The sequence below is a fragment of the Aptenodytes forsteri genome, unplaced genomic scaffold (genome assembly GCF_000699145.1).
Source record: "Aptenodytes forsteri isolate BGI_AS27 unplaced genomic scaffold, ASM69914v1 Scaffold164, whole genome shotgun sequence".
Taxonomy (NCBI): Eukaryota; Metazoa; Chordata; class Aves; order Sphenisciformes; family Spheniscidae; genus Aptenodytes; species Aptenodytes forsteri.
The window spans coordinates 483206-503625 of NW_008795527.1; the positions used below are offsets into that span (position 1 = coordinate 483206).

Genomic DNA, 20420 nt, shown 5'->3' on the forward strand with positions numbered 1-20420 from the left:
TTAAATTTTTTTTATTTTAAATTAAATATTACTTTGGTGCTCTGTGAGTAGATATAGTACAATAAGTGTAACCATGGTACTAACAGAATAAAGGAGGGAAAAAAAAACCCCGAACAAAAACACAGAAGAAAAAGAACTCTTTCCCAAACAGAAAATATTAAAATAAATATATTTTATTTATTTAATATGTTATATATTTGTTATATATTTGAAATGGGAAGGTAGGGCTTATGTCCAGTGTTTGGGAATTTATGTAACCTAAATATGAAATGTAATTCACACTGATGTTTTTGTTTGTATATTCCCAACATTGAGAGATACTGAATTCCTTTCCAGTACTTTTAACGCTGCTTGTATTGATCAACAGTGAATAAACATGTTTTACTGTAGGCAAGTATATGGTTTGGGATGATTAGGTAATCGCTGCTTTATTTTTATTTCGTTTGAGTGATAATAGATTATTTGGCATATCACCGTCCATTAGCTCCACTTACATATGTTTAAATATGAAATTACTCAATCTTCTGAATCAATTTTCCATGCTAGAAGCACAAAATATCTACTTGGTGGATATTTTATTGTGTCTTATTGTATCTTTTAAGAATGTGTGAAGAGCAGGCAATTAAAGTGAACCCACTGAATTCTTGCTCATATTGAACAGATTTCCTAAGGTTGCAGCCTTGAGTCTAATGACAGCAATATGAGTATGACTGCATGTTGTGTTCGAGTCTTTTCAGTGATGAGGCAGAAATGCAATACAAAGTCTGCTTTTAATAAGGTACATGTGCATCCTAATAATCTCTATGTCTGTTGAAGATGCACATATTCAGAAAAATGTGTATTACACTATAGCTGATTTTGTGGTGATAATATTTTTACATCTTGAGAAAACAGGTTGAGTAATGGAAATGAAAGAATTGTACCAGCAATAAATTATTCCTAAGACTAATAATAAAAAGAAATCTGATTTTGTCCTGTCTCTCTAAGATACTCATCAGTTTGTCATAAATATTCCTTATTTAGGACATAGGGAAGGCTTTCAATAGATGAGTTTGAGTACGATTGGTACTGAGAATGAACACTGAATTCCTTTGTAAGACCTGATCTCAGGTGAATGTGCATGTTGAAGTCCAGCTTAGATGCATGGTGTTTCTACAATATATATTGGGCTGAAACTGTTCTTTCCAGAAACTTAGAAATGCCCTTTAATGATTTGTTTGATCTGGTTAGGGCCTGTTGTGAAATGTGATACAGGTTTGGGGGAATAATTGAGAGGGGATTGTTATTTTGTGCTGTTTCTTCCCCATTTTTGATGTTTTCGGGGAAATCAGAAAAAAAAAAGACAAGCAAAAGGGAGTTTTGTATAAATCATATGTTTTCGCACTATGCAAATACTCTGTAATCTAAATAGTGTGGAGGCATGTGTGTGACGATGCACACATCTTAATGGGGCTTTTTCACACTGACATTTCTTTTTAGAGTTTTGCTAAAACTGTAATGGAAGATCTCTAAAGAAAAAAAATGGTTGATAGCTTCTGTGAAGCAAGAGAGGTTTGTACAGAGCTGCAGAATACTTCTGTTTCCCCCACGCTACAAAGAATGGTATGTGAAAGTGCTCAAGGGTGTTCCTCAAAAAATTTGAGTTAATAGATGGTATGAAACTTGCTCATATATTTCTTTCCTCATTATCGCATAAATAGTGTGGCAAGGCATTACTGGGGATATTGATTTTCTTTGCTTTGGCCCAGTTTTGTGAAGTTCAACTGAGAAAAACCTTTCATCCTTCCCAGGAGACAAGACAGCCTACTGCTGAGCTCCCGCCGTTTAGATTTCACCAGATACCTCCTTAACCCAGTAATAGTTCAACTTAATAGTTGTCTCCTCTTCCCAGCATTAGCTAAACCAAACCACATTGCTTTGTCTTTGCTTGTAAAGGCAGCAAAGGGTGTGGAGGACAGTTCTTGAATAAGGGGTTCACTAGTGCATTTCAGGGTCCATGGAGTCCCACCCTACTGAAATGGGGTCCTGCCTTGAGAAGTGGATCCTCCTAATCCCTCTTCAAAGTAGAGGCCTCCTGAAGTTTTAAAATACTGTGCAACTAGAGGTGATTTCCATCCTAGCCTTTTTTTTTCCCCTAAACACTGCTAATATGATGAGGAAGATGGAGCTAAAATTACCATCCCCACCTCTTATTTCTCTTGGTACAGCACTGACAAAGAATTGCATAAACATCTTGAGACAAAAGTGGGAAAAGATTGAGGGGAAAAGCAGATACAACCAGCACCTTGCTCTGATAGGTGTAAAGAGTAGCAGAAGAATTAATGTGGGACTTTCAGTATGTAGTTAAGGTAGTGTGTGCCCCACCTGTCAAGTAGGTTTGACCATTTTTGATCTAACTATAATACAACCAGAAAGTATCTGTACAACTCTGCTATAAAGCACCATGGATTTTTTTTCTCCTCTTTCCAGTCAATCTTGAAGTTGACCAGGTGTTGGGTTAAGGAGCAGTCTGATGAAATATGAGTGGCAGAAGCTCAGCAGCATGGTTGCTTATGTTCTGGGAAAGGTGACAGGCTTTTCCCAGTACAGGTTAGCCAAATTAGGCAAACATGAATATGAGCTGAATGTTACTATCAATGTTTTCCCATAATTTTCTATGTGATAATGAGAAAAGGTCAGAACTAATTCTGTTCTGCTACCTTTTCCCGTTGTGGTTTAGTGCAGCTTGTCGGTGGTGAGGCACAGGACAAGGTAGATATCTTATTGTCGAGTAGTGCTGTCATTTTTTTTAAGCTGGTGTGCAACTGGACAGTGTTGTGGAGCAGTCCTGGGCTTGAGCATCTCTGCAGTGTGATCTGCTTGTTTTGCAAGCTCAGAATAATCCCCCTCCCCTCTCTAGTGTGCATGTGCAGTAACTGGAGAACGATAGGCTTGTGATTGCATCATCTCCTCTGTTTGCTTATGTTTTAGAGACTAGATCATGAAGAAACTAAATGTGGCAAATTAATATTCAGATCCCACAAGTTAGCTGTGATGCACCTTTTTCACTGTCTGTGTAAATGTCTGTGGACATAGAAACAGATCTGGTCCAAGCAGGGCTAACTTCCTGCATCAGCTAGCTCTAACAGCGAGAAAGAGGAGGAAAGGGTGCCTCATACCCTTATGACCATTATTAAGAAGACATATTCTGAAGGGCAACCTGTTTGGTTTTTTCCCTTTCAAGTGAGATCTCAGGTAAAAATTTTCAGTTTATTTGCAACTCACTTTTATAACTGCCCTTACCCTCAGTCTGGGTGTATGAGTCCAGAGCTCTTAAACTGTCTTAGAATTGTGTGCAGTAAGAGTTTTATGATAAACTAACTCTGACATCATCATGTGAGTCATACTGGGGCATGATCCTGAAACAGTCAGTACATGCTAGTAGCTCAAGGAAATTTCTGGGAGAGTGTGTTCTGCTTCTGTTCGATCTTGATTCCAGAGCTTTTGGGGGTGACGGGAGTTATAAACATTGCAAAGGTTTGATTTGAAAAGGCTTTTTTTAATTTGAACATCGTCTCTGCTTTTTTGGTGACTTCTTATGTTGGTAACAACAGCTAATGCTGTTTGTATTATATTGTCACCTGTATGGAAGGTTGTGCAACACTTTCCATTATAAGACTGTTTCAGTTGCTTATTATGTTGCCAACATTCAGCTGTTTGGGCTGAAATTTTCCATGCTGGGTGTCTACTTCAGGCTGAATTTCTTGGGAAAGTTTCAATAAAAATACTTGAACCATTCCAGGGAATGAGAGGAGGGGGAAATACTATATTTTGCTGATGTTTATTAAAGTTGCTGCAAGCACTTGATTCAGAAATCATTGCACCTACATGTTTTAGAGCAGGGAGGTGAATCATTAGGAAGGTGAAAGGGCGAGGAAACAAAAAATAGGGCTAGAAGAGATTTCTTTCTAAGGAATGGGTTCCTCCGTGACGTTATGAACCATCTGCAAGAAAGCACACAAACCCCATGCTTGTCAAAACAGGGTCAATGAATGGCTGAGAACTGAATGATTCTCCTTGTTCCACTGCACCTACATGGTGTATTGGATTTGGAGAGAGAGGCTTATGAGGTATAAACACAATCCTGTGCAACAGGGAAGATGACTAAAATCTGCATAGTGGTGGAACTAGAGGGGCAGGGTTATGGAGTTAAGAATAAGAGTTGAAAATAGTGGAGGTAGATTTACTCAGCAAGGAGACGGATCTGAAGATGGTGAGAGAGACTATTAAGCAAGGAGGTGGGATTTAACCTAAGTGGTCTTACAGCAGCCTTTGTTAGTTACAGTTCATTTTCTGTTTCCCACACATCTTGTGCATTTAAATGAGGCAGGGAAAATTGTATGCAATCGTGTAATTTAGAGACCAGTTTTCAACCTTAATTCCAGCATGTTTCATTTCTGAGCACTTGATGTTGCAACCATAATGTACTTTCAACATGAAACTTAAAGCCTTAGTTGGAAATGTCATTCTATACCCATCATTAAAACGCTTATATTGTAAGCTTTGAAGAACACCACCATAGTTAGGCACAAGTATAATACTGCATTTCAATTAAAAGCACTGCCAGTGCTTCAGCAAATGTTTATGAGACTATTTGGATCTGAAAAGGTTAATTGCATACTTGAGATACCAGGAACTGAACTTCTCAACAGACTCTGCCTTCCATTTCTCTCAGCTTCACAGTGTAGACAACAAATGACGTTTTGGAATATACCCAACATGCTTAGCCCAAATGGGAGTGAGTTAACAGGACAGGGAGAAGTTTCAGCTATAACTTCAAATTTTCCTGATTTTTATGGACTTCAACCAGACTGGTTATACCTTAATATTATTTCAACATTGTTATTTGTGGCTGAGTTTATTAAATAGCAGCGTTCATGCTGCTGCTTTTAATATCTCACACTTGAGGTTATCTTCCAAGTTTTCAAGGATTTATAATGTTGCCATAACATTTTCTTAAGGAATAAGGCTTCCCATGCAGAAGCAAGCATACATCATAGTACAAATTCCAAAAATTTGTACATTTCCTAGTTAGAGGAAAGCAAATGTGTACTGAATGCCCATTTTATTAAGACCCTTTTACTTCCTTTTTTCTTGAATGAAATTTAGACTTCTGTTTGGGGACTGTTTTGTCAATAATATCTGCACCCTTGTATAGAGAAGAGAAATTTAAAACTGAACTGTTACTATGGATATCTGCTTTTTAAATATTAACTTCATAAAAATGCCATATCTGGGTTTGACATGATGTATTGTCTCTGTCCAAAGAAGATAAGCTGTCATGTCATATACCTGTTTATTAATGTCTGCGGATTGTGCGTTGATGTTATGTATCATGGCAAAGATCCACTTACTAATGCCTTCATGGTATGGATGACAGGATACATCTTTATTGCTCTAATGGTACTTAGAATTTTGTGCCACAGTGTTTTGAGGCTGTGTAAAGTACACAAATGTCCTTGGAAAAAGAGCTAGTTTTTTTGATATCTGGGCCAAATTTTTCTTTCATATTTCGCACAGATACCTAAAAAACCATTTTTTTCTTTCTCCCTTCCCCTTCCCTATGCACCCCTTACTGTTCCACAAGAGCTATTTTTTCTCAGAGGTCTCTCCATAAGTGCAGTCAGGTCTGCACTCACAGCCAGTAGAATCTACCCAGCTCCCACCCAAACAGCCTATGTGTTGCGAGATGCTGTGGCAGATACTATGTATTGCTGTGAGACCCAGTTTGACCTGATGGTCATGTTCAGTGCAATTGTTGTGGTACTATGGTCTGCAGAATCAGTTTGTCCAGCCAGCCTGTGGCCTGATCCTTCATACGATGGCAGGATATAAACTGTGAACCAGATGACTGGTATGGCACTATTCCCTCTGCCTCCCTCTCCTCAGGGTCTGCTGCTCTTCCTCGGGAGCTAAAGGTGGATCTCCCAGTCCTCTGTTGGATCCTGGACGTATGTCAGGGGTTGCTTCCATGTCTTCTCATATGATAAGGAACATCAAGTCACACAACAGGCAGTTTAGTCACATAGCAAATACAGTTGTCACATGACAAGAAATTTGGTAGAGTGATGAGTTGGCCCCAGCTAGCAGCCAAGTACCCACATAGCTGCTTGCTCACTCACCCCCACACCCCTGACCCCAGCAGGATGGGGGAGAAAATAGGAGGAGCAGGAGCAAGAAAACTCATGGGCTGAAATAAAGGGAATCACTTACCAAGTACTGTCACGGGCAAAACAGACTCAACCTGGGGAATTTAACTTAATTTATTGCCAACTAGCATAAATATTTAATTCCTGATTCAGGTATTGGTTATTGAGAAGCAAAAGAAAAACCCTAAAACACTTAGAGGGGAAAAAAAACTACTTTTCCTCCCCCTTTCCCAGGCTCACTTCACTCCAGACATCTCTCCTCCCCTGCTACTGCTGCAGGCCACACTCAGTCCCTTTGGTGAGGCAACAAGTGGTGCAGGGGTTTGGGTCAGGTTGTAGCGGTGTCTCTTTGCTGCCCCTTGTTTGTCACTCTTGTCCTGTGCTCTGATGTTGGTCACCCACAGGCTGCAGTGCCTCTGGGGGTATACCTGCTCTGCACCATGCAGTACCTCCTACTCCTCTGACCTTGTTCTCTCATTCCCTCTGTTGTTTCCTCCTCTTTTCCCTCCTCATCTCTTCCTCCAGGATTTTCTACCCCTCCTTAAATACGTTTTCATTGAGGTGCCACCAGCTTCTCTGGTAGGCTCAGCTGTGTGATGTGGTAGGTCCGTTGCAGAGCTGGCTGAAACCAGCTATGGCTGGCATGAGGCAGACCCTGACCTCTTCTTGCCCTGCAGCCCCCTCCACTACCAAAACCTTGCCACCTACACCCAATACAACAACTCAGCATCTTCATTATTTCCTCCACAGATTTGTTCTCTGTGGCCGCTTCTATCCCTGAGTCTGCCTCATTCTCTTTCCTAGGCTCCTCTGACGAGAGTGTGACTATTGAAAGAAAGCCAGGTCACCCTTGCTTAGTCCAATACAAATAATTGCTGATAATTTTTGTTATTCTGTTTCCTTACTGGATTGCAAATGCGAGTTTCTGGGTGACAGCTGGCTCCAAGGTGAGTGCAGTGTACTGGCTGCACTGCGTTCTCACCTCTCCGAATGCACCCTTCATGGTTTGCCAAGGTTGCAAGAGCTCATTATATAAAGCTCATGTCTTGGCTAAAACTTGGTTTACTCCGTCTGACCTGGTCAGACAAATGTCTGGGTGTAACTTAACGTCTTACTCCGTATCACATGCTAGTGCGTATTGTTTTGTTCACTGACAAGGCGTAGTTTGTACTTCAGCATGAAGGACGGAGGACTGTATGTACAAGGTGATTTGCTTTAGCCTGTCTTCTTAGGAATCCTTCAAGATGGCTCCTTATGCAGTGGAGGGGAAAGACAAAGGATTAAAATATTGCTTGAATGCTAAGTGCATGAAGTCTGAGTTGCAGAGATCCCGTTGTGGGGGAACCCCAGTCCTTTCAAGTGAGGGTTAACACAGGTGCCAGCAGTGATGCTTTGAATGTCAGCATAATGCAGTATCAGGTGTTCTGGTGTAACTCTGTGTAGGCACTTGGAATAAAAATGGTCTTTTTCACTTCAATTGTTCTTTTTTGGAAGGAATCAGAATAAAAGTGAAAAAAGCTATTTTTATTCCAGGTGAGAGATCCCATGCAAAAAGTTGCACTGCTGGCATTACTGCACTACCAGTGCTCACATTGCGTCGTGCTGGTGGAATTCCCTCTCAGAATCCCACAGAGATGAACTTTGCATTAGGCCTTCAGCAGCATGTACCAAAGCTCTACAGAGAGACCTCATTTGGTTTTCAGGAGTTGGGAACTCTGGTTTGAGGAATTGCAATTTAATTGGACATCTTTTATGTCAGGCAACATTGTCTAAAACCTTTAGAAAAAGGATGTGATTATCCTAAGTTGGAAATTATGTATCTACAGAATCTAATTCATACTATCCCTTTGACCTTCAGATTCAATACATTTGCCCCTAACATTTTTCTCCATTATAGCTACTCAGCTACTTTTTCACAGAAGGATTGAGTGTATTTTTTCTAAAGGATTGAGTATAGTTAATATAATATTGTTTGCAATGCTGATCTCTGGTTGGAGTTTAAAAAAACTTGTGTTTGCACATGATGCAAATGTCTAATGTAAGTTCTATCGAAATCAGAAGTAAATGGCCCAGATCTTGAACACTGGAATAAAGCTGTTGATGGAGAAGGTTGTATTCTTGAAATCTGTGTGTTGTGGAGGAACTTGTTATGGCTGAGTTTGAAGCTCCATTGACCAAAAATAGTCAAATAGAGGGCAAAAAATACTTTATCTTTACCTAAATCTCGTTTGCAGACAGTGTTTCAAGCCTCTCATCCTCATGATTGTCCTCGTTCTAGATTTATGACTGATGCAGCTCGACGTGAGCAGGAGTCTTTGAAGAAAAAGATTCAGCCAAAACTCTCTTTGACTTTGTCAAGCACAGTGTCCCGTGGGAATGTATCTACTCCACCTCGCCACAGCAGTGGAAGCCTTACTCCTCCAGTCACCCCTCCAATCACTCCCTCCTCTTCGTTTCGCAGTAGTACTCCTACAGGTAAGCACCTACTGTTTGGTTTACCCCAAATAAACTAGCAATTTTGCTACCTGGCATTTGGAGAACAATAGACATACTGAGGCATTGGGAAGAACAACCCCTAAAAATAAAACAGCAAAGCTTTGGGCTCTTTTATTTGCATTTGGTTTGCAATCTCTCAAATGTGTTTGGGCATTTGTTTCGAAACTCTTTGCTAAAGCAGAGAAGGACACTAACTTTAAAAATCGCAGCTGAAATTATTACACAAAGAAACTAACCTTACCAGAAATACCAAATGTGCAAAAGACCCCTGATGTATCAGTAGGAGAGCTCTGCACATGGTACAGTGCCAGTTTAAGATACAAGTAAAAGTGGTCGGGATCTTCCCCCCCACCCCTTTCCTCTCTTTTTTTTTGTTTGTTTTGGTTCTGTTTTTTTGAGGGGGGTTGAATTCATAGATAAATGAGTGGACAGGGAGGAATGTTCAGCTGCTGTAATCATGTAGACATGACTTTCATTAGGAAACTATGTTCAAAAAAAGTAACGTATGAAAAAAGTGATCTGTGTTTCTTCAAAAACAAGTATTCCAGTGGTTTTCCCAGGTATAAAATTCCTGGGAATTTTTTTGCACTGATTAGAGAAACTGAAAATTGCTTGCTGTGCTGAACCAGATCTCTTGGCCCAAGTCAGTCTGGTTTACATTAGTGTGCTGGTTTTGGCTGGGATAGAGTTAATTTCCTTCACGGTAGCTAGTATGGGGACATACTAGCTTTTACTTTTACTCTTGTGATTCTCTCCCCCACCCCACCAGGGGGGAGTGAGCGAGCGGCTGTATGGTGCTTAGTTGCTGGTTGGGGTTAAACCATGAGAATTAGGTAGAGATCTTGTCAGATAATTCTGATATACTTCTGATTAAATACCAATATTTCCTTCTTAAAAGCCAAATGCATGTAATATATCTATTCTGTTCTGTAATAGATAGGCTCGACATGTTCTTCTTAATAGGAAATCACATGAGCATGCCTGCTTTGATAAACTGCTATGCCACGTGTTTTATATAAGCTATTTAATGTTTTAGTATTAGTGATTAAATGGAAAAGTTGTAGCAGTCCTTGCGACACTCTGTCTGGAAGTTCTGAAGTGAATTGGTTGTTTAGTGTGTCCCTGGATATGAAAAAGGGAAGCATGTTGAGAACAGCTAAATGATAAAGTCCTAGTGTAAGACAGAAAATTTTAGAAGTAAGATTTTTCTTAATTCTCTCCTATTTGAAACAAATTTATTCATTTCCTTGACATCCTGCAGATGTCAAGGAATTTCTGCTTTCTTTTGTTTTACTTTTTGTACAGCTCCTCCTGGGAAGGCTAATTTGTGACGTGGTCAGGTAGTATAACTGCACATCTGTCAGGAACACTGGTTAGTGATGTACTGAAATATGTTCCATCAAATACTAAAGAAAAAAAGCTAGTATCTGTCTACTGAAATACTTTTATTTTTATTATTTATATATTTTTCAGGTTTTTTAAGTTACTCAGAGTGTTTTACCTGTAGCTAGGAGAATCGGCTTGTTTTGGCTAACTGAGTTTGTGGGAGTCCTGCCTGCCAGGTTACAATACCAGCTTCCACTTTCTGCACCCTCTGTTCCAAGTTCCCTATTGGAGCCCAAGTCCAAGTCCAAGGTTAGGGTTTGTAATAGCCTGATAGCAAAAACTGTATATTCTTTCTTGAAGATGATAATATTATTATTATTATTACTACTACTACTACTACTACTACCACCAACTATCAACTGAGTTGCATTTCAGCAGCTTCACCCCAGAATTTCCATTTTTGTCATCTTAAAAGTTTTTCTGGACCTAAACTAAGCATTGAGATTTTTCTGATAACTACAGAATTTTTCGCAGTGTTTGCTTGGCATAGGATTTTGTTCTCCATGATGGTTATAACTTAAATAGATGAGGTGCTCCAAGTCCTGCCGCAGCTGAGTTTCTCTTTCTGTTGGTGCAGTGCCTGCAGAGGGAGCCCAGGAAGGCCAGCAGACTAATTTTAGATAGGCAGCTCACATGTCTGTTAGTGGCAGATGCGAATCTTTTTCCCTCAAGTGCAAGTATGTATGGCAGTTGACTGGCAAGGTGATAAAACCAAGGATAGTTAGGCAAGATCTGTTTCAGGGAAACAATTTAGAGCATGTAAATTGTCATGCATTTCAGCCTCGCAGTGCCTACACAACTTTCAAGCCCTGCAGGCATACCCTACACTGCATCCAGTGAGAATGAAGAATATTGCTGTATTCCTTCTGTGCGATCCTGTTTGATTTGTACTCCGAGCAAACTCTTGTTAACTTGTCTTTGAATACAGGAATGTTGTGGTAACTTCAGAAAATAAAGAGGCTGTTTTTCCTTAGGTTGCCTGAAAGGGCATCATCTGGGTTGATGTTAAGTATTTGTTATAATCCAAATATAATCGTCATCCTCATCCTCCTTTAGACCTATACTTTGTCAAAAATAAAATGGGATTGCTTTGACCCAATTTATTAATGAAACATTCAGAATGGCAGTTTCGCTTTTATTATCTCCCATCTCAGTTGTTCGATACTTTGCTAGGGTACTAAACTTCAGCAGTGTGCCTGGCATTACTGTTACTGCACAAGGTGTAACTCCAAGATGGTGCCACTTTAGATGGCAGAGAGAAAGCACGCCTTACAGGCTGGTGAGATGGCATATAAATATGCATGTCCCTCAGCAGAGAGTGTCTGTCCTATATGGCTGTTTGGCGTTCTTGTTCGAGGTAGAAAGCAGGAACCTCACTAATCTTTTGGTTCCCATTTCCCATGTAGTGTTCTTCCTTTAGGTATGCTGTTTGTCTTGGCTTTGCTAGGTGTGGTAGTCTTATCTTGGGTGAAGCCAGCAGCTGCCTGAATCCCAGTCATCCCTGTGCACATCCTTACAGCTAAGTCCCGCCATTTCCCGATGCTGTTAAGCTGCTGTTGTCATTTTTCAGCAAAGCGTAATTTCATATAATGATCTCTCATCCATGTATTGACCAGACTCGAACCCACTTAGCTTGTGAAATTTGATAAGAAACAGTTCAAGGTGGTTTCGCTGCAGAGAATGTTTGTTAAGTTTTGCAGTAAAAATCCATGCCAAAAGACTACAGGCCAAATTTGCAGACAGAGCTGAGCAGCTTCCAAGCTGAGACGCATACACGCTGCAAATGTTGCATGCGTGTGTATAGCACCTTCTTCTGCATAAATGAGATTATTCATGTAGAAGCAGAAATATTCAGCAAAGTGTGCTCTTTAAGGCTCTTCTCAGGTAATGAGGTAGACGAATTTATCTGCAGACTCTGTATGTGTTAGTCCCCTGAAACGGCCTGTTTGTGGTTTTGGTGGGAAGTAGAAATGCAGCAGTTAATTTTCTATACCTTCCCTCTGTTCCCTCAGGGGTGACTGGCATGTGCTGTCTGCTTACATTTGGCTTTTTGTTCCCTCTCCCATAACAAGTTTTCTCTTCTTCTTAAGACCTACATCCTCTAATGACTGCAGAAAGTTCACTTTAAAAATTTGTTCCAGTTTTTGTTTCAACAATAGTGTCTCCCGGGAGACTTTGTTCAGTAGGCTTAAATGCTCCTGTTAGAGTTCGCAGGTGGGATTTAGCAAAAGAAATGGCTTCCATCAGCAATACAGACTCCTTAGGGTGATAGGGAAATATAGCTAAGTAGCACCAGCACATAGCTTATTTTGGAAAGATGTTAACAGTCTGCAAACATTAAAATATCTCTTTATTTAAGGAGCGCTCAATTAAGTCACAAAAACTTATGTTGCCTTTGTTTTTAAATGTCAATTTTAAACCCACAGAACTAATGAAGTCTAGTTATGGATAAAAATGGGGCTGACATTGCATCTTTAACATACGCTGTTAATTTTTTAAATGTTTTCGTACATCTGTGTGGCTCACAGATGAAATTTCCACCCCTAACTTCCTGGCTTTTGAGTGTAAGTCAGAGCATTGACATTCCTTTGAAAACTATGATATCTCTTCATACTGAAAAGCTTTAAAAAAGATTCAGTGATAGTAACTTATTGGTAATTCATTATTAAAATAACCTGGTCTCAATTTTAGTTACAAAAGTAATTCATAGTAATGAGTCTCAGACTTAAAAAAAAAAAAAATAAAAAAATAAAGCCACTTTGGCATTGAAGGAGTGCCAAAAATCATCTGAAACCACTGTTTTGTGTTTGTTTGGTTTTTCTTCCATATTTATGACAACTTTTTTTTTAAATGATTCCAGGCCTGGGATAGTAAATTTCAGCCTGGAGTGAATTTTTGGCCCTCTTATAAATCCTAAAGCAAGAGTTTAATACTACCAACTAGCTTTTTAATGGCTCAACCCTAGGTCTTGCCCACCCCCCAAAAAAAGCTGCACTATTTGAAAACCTCATAATTAGCATTACATTTTGCTCTGAAGAAACTGGCTCTCAGACCTCCTTTCCTGTTTATTTTTATTTTAATAGATTACAAGTTATAACATTTATGCTGTTTTAATAGGTTTATAGACCTACTTACTGCCTGATCATGTTGGGCAGGGGATGGCAGCCAGTCCTGGCAGCGAGCATGGAGGATGCTATGGTTGGCTGGAATAGCTGCGGCCATCTGTCAGTCCTTCCACTTGTAAAGGAGATGAAAGAGTGAAGTTTTCGTGGGTGGTCATAGCTGACCCCATGAGAGAATTGGCAAGTCCCATTTTGATTTGCAGCTGTCATTTAAGTAGGTGACTAACTATTGGTTTATCTTATTAATTAGGATGAATGCCTTTCTGGGGAGTCATATTTGTGCAGTCATTTTTGATTGACTGCATTTGAAAGATTTTACCTTTCCTTAATATAGCAAACTTCCTTGAAATTTCCACTAGCCCAATCTCAGTATTTACAAAAGTGACCCCATTTTCTACCCACAGAAAAACCTAACTTTTCAATCTCTTTTTTTTTCTTTCCAGTAAAACATGAAAGTAATAATTAATTAATTTTAATTTGGAGTAAAAAATGCTTTGTAGGATTGGCCTTAACCTTAAAGGAATCTAAGATCTAAACAGTGATACTGTAATCAAATATGCCTAAAAATTCAGTACAGCAATATTTTAAGACTTAAAAATCTGTGACTGAGGCTTTCAAGTTAGTACTATTGATGTAGAAACCATTACATTTACCATCCGAGGATATTATTTGAATGATGATTTAGTAGATCTATAGTAACTTGAGTAGTTTTTTAGGTATCTAGAGCATATTCTTAAACTGAAATCAAGACCACTTTGTAGCTGTGTCAGTAATCCTAAAGCAACACTGTTTCAGCCAGTTAGAACATATCATGTGAAATGGGCCAATTTTTTTCTAATAAATCATACTAGTGGTGAACCAAGACTTTATATAATACGTTATTTAAAGACAGAAAGTGAAATTCAATGTATTTTCAATGAAAAAAATTCAGTTTTCACCTAGTGTGTATTTTCAGAGCCTGGTGTAATTGGAAGTACTTTTGATACCTAGTGTGACTGCATTCTTAAGTATCTACAATGATTTTAAACATGTTTGTGTTTGTTGTAGGTTTAGTTAACAAACTAAATTTAAGAGAATCGTGTCCCATTTACATCAATAGGGAATAGCTTCTAAGATTAAAATAGTGTGTATATAAACTTTTATTCAAGGAAACTAATAGATTCTTACAACTCAGACTACTAATCTTTTCTCTTATTCAGCTGGATTTTGTTCAGGATTCAGGTGCAACTACTGGCAAAACAGTGACCAAAAAATTGCAGCTTCCTTCTTGTGTTAACGAGTGTTCTTGCTGCTGATGAAATAATTCAGAGTTTCATTGTTCCCTCTATGGGTGACTAATTTACAGGGGAGGAAAATCTGCATGTTACACCTAAAGATCTCCTTTCTCTTCCTGCCAAAGGCAGTTGGGACTCAGAAATGAATCTGTAAGGATCCACCTTGCTTCTGGTCCATTAAGGACTTTTCTGTTGTGGGAGGTTTGATTTTGGGAAGCAAAGCACTGTGTGGCAGTTTATGAGTTTTCCCAATAAACCTCTGTTATCTCAAGTAATGTTATCTCAATGACATGAGATGAGATACCGTTCCTGTAATTCTGCTGTATAGCATTTGCCTTCATGGATAACTCATGAAGGAATCCCAAGGGCCTCCTCTTGCCTCTTGAATCTATTACCTTTTCTTTTCCAAGAATGCAAAAGTTGAAAGAAAACCACCCATTGTTTGCTGGTAATAGCAATCAAAGACACTATAGTAACCAGCCATTGGAATTGGGCATTGAAACAGAGTAACAGGCATGCTGGAAACCAATATGGTTTAGATTCTAAATGTGTGTTTAATTTTTGTTACTTCAAGTTGTTTAAAAAATGCGTTGTCTTGTTGTAATGCAAAAGCTCATTCCTCTTCGTAGGTATCAAAGCAGCTAACATTTCAGTACAGTTTCCATATGTTATGCTTTCAACAATGAAGTAATCATATGGCACAGACAGCTGTTATGCAGAGTGCTATAACAGCACGTTAAACAGAATCCAGCAAGAAAAAGAGATCTGCTCAGCTAAGCTACTTCGTAAGTTTAAAGTGGACAGCAGAAATGTAAAATAACACGGGTCCCCCCCCCAAATGAATTGAGGACTGAGAGGAGGAGGAGTTAGGTGCTCAAACTTTTTTTGTTTATGGATGTGCTATTAATACATAGCCAAATTAATCTGAACGTGTAGCAGAACTGCTATTTATATCAGAATCTCTTTGGCTTCTGTCAGCAGGTGGCATTTCTGAACACCATGTTAGGTTGAATCAGAGCAGACTGTGAACCATTAAATCCGCTATTCATTTGATAATCTGCAACAGCTTTTTCTTTGGGCAATGCAGATTGGCTCAATACTGCTACAGCTAGAAAGAGCTTGCTCTTTTGTGGTGGGCTTCTTTTTCTAGGGATAGTGCACTGCAAAATAATCTTCGATTAAGATTTTAAAGGTGCTTGACATTAAATTTGGGAGTCAGGACAAGTCAGCGGAAACAAGTACACGTTGATGGCTTTTTGAAAATCATGCTACAAATTCAGGTCACATGCACTTAAGCACATGATTAATGTTAAGCACCTAATACTCACTGAGGAGGTGAATGCCTGACTTTGAGCACATAACAAGCGTTTTGTCAGACTGGAATGAAGTATTCCGCCCTTGCAGAGTTGCAAGCTCAAGAATTTATGTATGCACAAAAGCCTAACTTTAATCATTCACTTCAAAAACTCTTCACCTGCGTTAGCGTATTGTAAATGCTCAGGTTTAATTATTACACCTTATGTTAATGTAGTGTAGTGTCATGCAGATGTAATCGAAAAAATAATGAAAAGTAGAAATATGAGATCAAATCCCAGGGCTCTTGTATTAAATCGTTGCCGAGAAGTGGGCTGAGAGTGCTACATTTTTGTGTGTTTGACTTATGGGGTGTCTAGCATAGTAAAGCACGAATCAACCGAGTTCTACTGGAGCTTGAAAAAACATACTTTCAGATGTCTGAGGAACCATCTCATTAGTTGTTCAGATTGACAGAAGTTTCTACTTGCTTAATTGCCTGTTCAGAGACTGAAGAACTTGTATGCTGTGTTTTTATTAAAAATGAGATATATAGACCCACTCTTGTATAAACAGTATAGGCAAATAACTAAGCCGTACTTCACAAAATGAAGACCAAATTCTGTTCTCCAACATAATGAAAGTTTGTCTGAATGCATTTGATATTTCAGGCCTGCAAGGTACGATAAAATCTATGATAAAATATCTTGAGGCAACTGTATTGTGGTCTGTGGCAAAACTTCCCTCCAAGGGACTTCACTGGTGCCAGGATTTCACATTTCTGTGCAGATGACGAAAGAGAACTTTCTTTATAATTATTGGAGCCAAAGTGGTTCCATCTAATTGCAGGTTTGGGGGCCTATATTAATCCCGCACACTAATTAATATATACATATGTTTGCCCAGCATTTAGCAGTCTGAGGCACCTATTCTAACAGAGCCTTATGGGTGTTCTTGTAAAAAATAAATACGTAAATAATAATTAAAAAAATAATGAATGGCATTGTGCAAAACAGTTGATCAACATATGACTTAACTATAATATATGTGTGTGCTTAGACATGGTATGAGATTTTAACATGAGCTTTTGGCTGTGGTCGTGACTGGGCATGAATAGTAAGTAAAATCTGTGGTAGTTTCTAGTTTCTGCCTTAAGGAATAAAGCTATACTAGGAGGTTTCCAATAACAATGAAAAATAATAAGTAAAAGTGCAATTATTTCCTATAGGGGTTTTCTTAGCACAGGTGGGATTTGTTCCCAGCAACAGCTAAAAGATGTTTTTTCAGAGCTAGATGCCACATTGCCCTTGTAGGGAGCCAGGCTTTAACCTCATACATATTCAGCTCTTTCTTCCAGTAATCCAGAGTGAAAAATGCTCAAGTGCTCATCACTGTGCTTGGGTAAGTGCTTCAGAAATCGATCTCTTTTTTTCTAGCAGTCATCTGCTGTCAGGTGGCTGTCCAGGTTCCTTACAGACGCAAGAGTATGTATTATATTGGTTACTCACTGACAAAATCAAACCAAACCGAACGAATTATGTTCCCAGAACATACTGAAACTTAAGCTTGGAGGATCTGTGGAGCAAAGATGATCTCGTATTGCATGCACAGCAACAGTGCTGTTGTCATATCTTGGGCGTGACTGCATGGCAGATAATAATTACTAACTTATAGCCCCAAATCAAACAGCTTGACATTAACATGAAGACTAAGAACATTATTTTAGTCAAACCTGCACAAATTGGTGGCTCAGTGATTTCCAAGTACACCTAGATTGTATGGAAGTAACTGTATCTTGATGTTCCAAAGCAGCTGGAGGCCTCTTTTGCTGAGGGACCACCAGCAGACTGCTGTCACTCTTGTTGCTCCTGTTTTCTTGATTGGTTTTCGTGGAATTCTGTTAATTTGCTGAGGACCACCAGCAGACTGCTGTCACTCTTGTTGCTCCTGTTTTCTTGATTGGTTTTCGTGGAATTCTGTTAAAGCAGTGGCAATAAGTAAAAGTAACTTCCAGTGACAGATTAGTTTCTCATATATACCGTTGGAGATAAACTTGATAAACAATAACATCCTGTAGGAGCGCGGAGGGGGCTCTAGCACCAAGGTGTTGCTGAGGGTCAAGAGTCAGAAGGGGAAGTGGAATACATGTGCAGAAAGGAAAGGGGAGAGAGATTTTGCCTAAGAAATCTAAACAGGACAAGTGTTTACAGACAGAACTTTTCTATTGAAGTTATTTCATTTTTATCTTTGATCTACCAAAGAGTATCTTGATTTTTCTCCTTTGTACCATTTTGTTACATGCCATTTATTGAAATCTAGCTGTGTGATTACCTGGGTACCTGCTCTGCAGTTTGTCTGGACCATAAAAGAAGGATGAGAGTTGGCCCAGGCTTGATGGCTATTTCTCTTACAAGGGGGGCCATGGTGTCCTTTTTTTTGTCTCCTAGGTAAAACTGGAGTTTTTTAAGGACTCCGCAAACCCCAGCCCCCGTTTGCCTTACAGGAGTTATCTGGTTTGTTTTACAGTGGGTTTGGGACTCCTCAAAGGCCACCTCTTTCAGTGCGGATGGACCAGGTGAGAGAGGAGTATCGGTTAAGTGTTTGCAAGGAGCTTAGGGCCCCAAGCACATGACTTCAGTTCTTTCAAAGTCCTGTAGCTTTGGGGTACGGATCCTGGAGTATTTCTGCAGGGCTGTGCTAGATAAGCCAACACAACCCATGAGCATCTTACTTTTTCAGAGGTTTGGGATTCCCACTGATCCAAGGCTGTAACCTTGTAAAGATGGAGCAAAATGATGGGGATTCTCCTGTAAGTAACCTTTTCTATGGTTTTCACAAGGACACATACCATGATAACCTCCCCTGCTTAATCCTTTTGTTAATTCCATCCTAAACTAACTTATAACTTAAGTACAAAAAGGCCTACACTACATTCACAAAATGACATTATTTTAAAGTGGTGCTTATAACAATTGAAATTACTTTCACAGTTAAAAGGCCGTTTGTAAGTGGATATAGAGGAAAGTAAGACTGAGGTAAAAATAGCTGATGGGGGAAAATAGGGCTGTGCTGTGAGGGGAAAATACATGAAGGCTTTTTTTTTTTTTTTTAAATCACAGTTCTTCTGATAGCTCTCCTTTGCATTTTCTGTTTTTCTTCCTTTTCCTGCTTTATGGGTGCATTTCCCTTATAATTCTGTTAAATTTCTCATTTGCTCTTTAACTTGGCAGTAAAAATGTGTTGAGCCCAGTTTGCTATAAAAATATGTTCTGGGAAGATTGAATCAGTTATCAGATTTTGTGCTTTCCAGTAGAACTCTGAATCTTGCCAGAGGAGAAGGCACATCAAAAATGTAGCATTGCGTCTTACTTATCTCGCTCGCTACAGGTAGCTTTACGTGTAACCTCCTGTGTGTTGTACTTCGTCTTCCCAGCCCCTTCAGAGCATTCTTGTTTGATACAGACATAAATTGCATCAGCAATTGTAAAGCTACTGTGCTGTAGAATTGTATTTTAGTTGCACATACCTGTAATTAATTGTATGAGAATTTTCACAGTACTCTCCCCAAGGAACAATTTCATTGAAAAGTAACCAAGTTGTCTAGACTATAGCAACTTATAAAATCATCACTAGTTTTGGGTTTTGAGCTAAAAAGCAGCAATAGAAACATGGCTTGTAGATTTCAAGTACTTCCAAGCACAGGAACTGTTTTATAATCCCCATCATAGTAGTCTAAGCTGGCAAACCTTCTTTAACAGGGTCGAGAACAGAAAATGTACAATAAACTTAAAGATTATCTCTGTGTTAATTTGTGATAAGTTTTTTTGGTGTAGAAGCACACCCACTGTACATGGACCTTTCTTCCTCCAAATGTGTAAAAAATACATATTTTGTAGAAAGCACATTGTGCCTGCCTTTCACAGCTTGTGGCGTAATTGGTTTAATGTAGGAATAGCTTGACACTCAAAAAGGAACTTCAGTGGTTCTGGGTAACAATGACGGCATTCATATTTGTGTGTTTATACTGCAAAGGCCAATTGGTGGAAGGTTTGTTTGTTTGTTGTTGGTTTTTTTTTACTATTTAACTTTAGAAGTAATCTGCTAATTACCTTGAAAATTACTAACTGAAAGCACAAATATTTTTCAGAAAGTTGGAAACTGTAGTTGGGCACATGGAACTTTTAGGTGCTTATTTAAATCATGCCTATGTATATGCACATATATATACATATATATATAAAAAATACTACACTGCAAGATTGCGTGGGATTTATTTGTGCCATTGTAGTGCCTCGAGAACTGAAAAAAATTGCTTTAGCTATACTAGTGCTATGTGTCTGCATACTGAAAGCAGTTACGGTTTTCAAGGAGTTTTTACAGTGCCTAGCAGAAAAAGCATACTTATTTAGGCCAGCACTTCAGTGTGCTGAAGATGGTGAAACTTAAGCAAATGTTTGAGTTTTCCTTGCACTGTAGCCAAAGCAAATCAGAAGTAGAAAAAAGCAAGGACTAACGTACCATTTCACACTCGATGACTTAAAACACAGAGAGGTTTATTTCACAGGGGAAATGGTGTATTATGAGTCAATGTTAGCCAGTACATGATCATCAAAATGATGTAAAATTCTAGGAGGAACAGGGTGGTTTGTAGCGCTCTTGTA

At 39.0% G+C, this 20420-nt stretch overlaps 1 protein-coding gene across 1 annotated transcript in view; it reads left to right on the plus strand.

The window, feature by feature from the left end:
- The window catches only part of JAZF1 (JAZF zinc finger 1), a 91567-nt gene that overhangs the window by 50906 nt on the left and 20241 nt on the right, over window positions 1-20420 (plus strand). The window contains exon 2 of the mRNA XM_019472787.1: window positions 8467-8663. Within this exon, the coding sequence (XP_019328332.1) occupies window positions 8471-8663 (193 nt within the window). The 5' untranslated portion in view covers window positions 8467-8470. The remainder of the gene's footprint in view (window positions 1-8466; window positions 8664-20420) is intronic.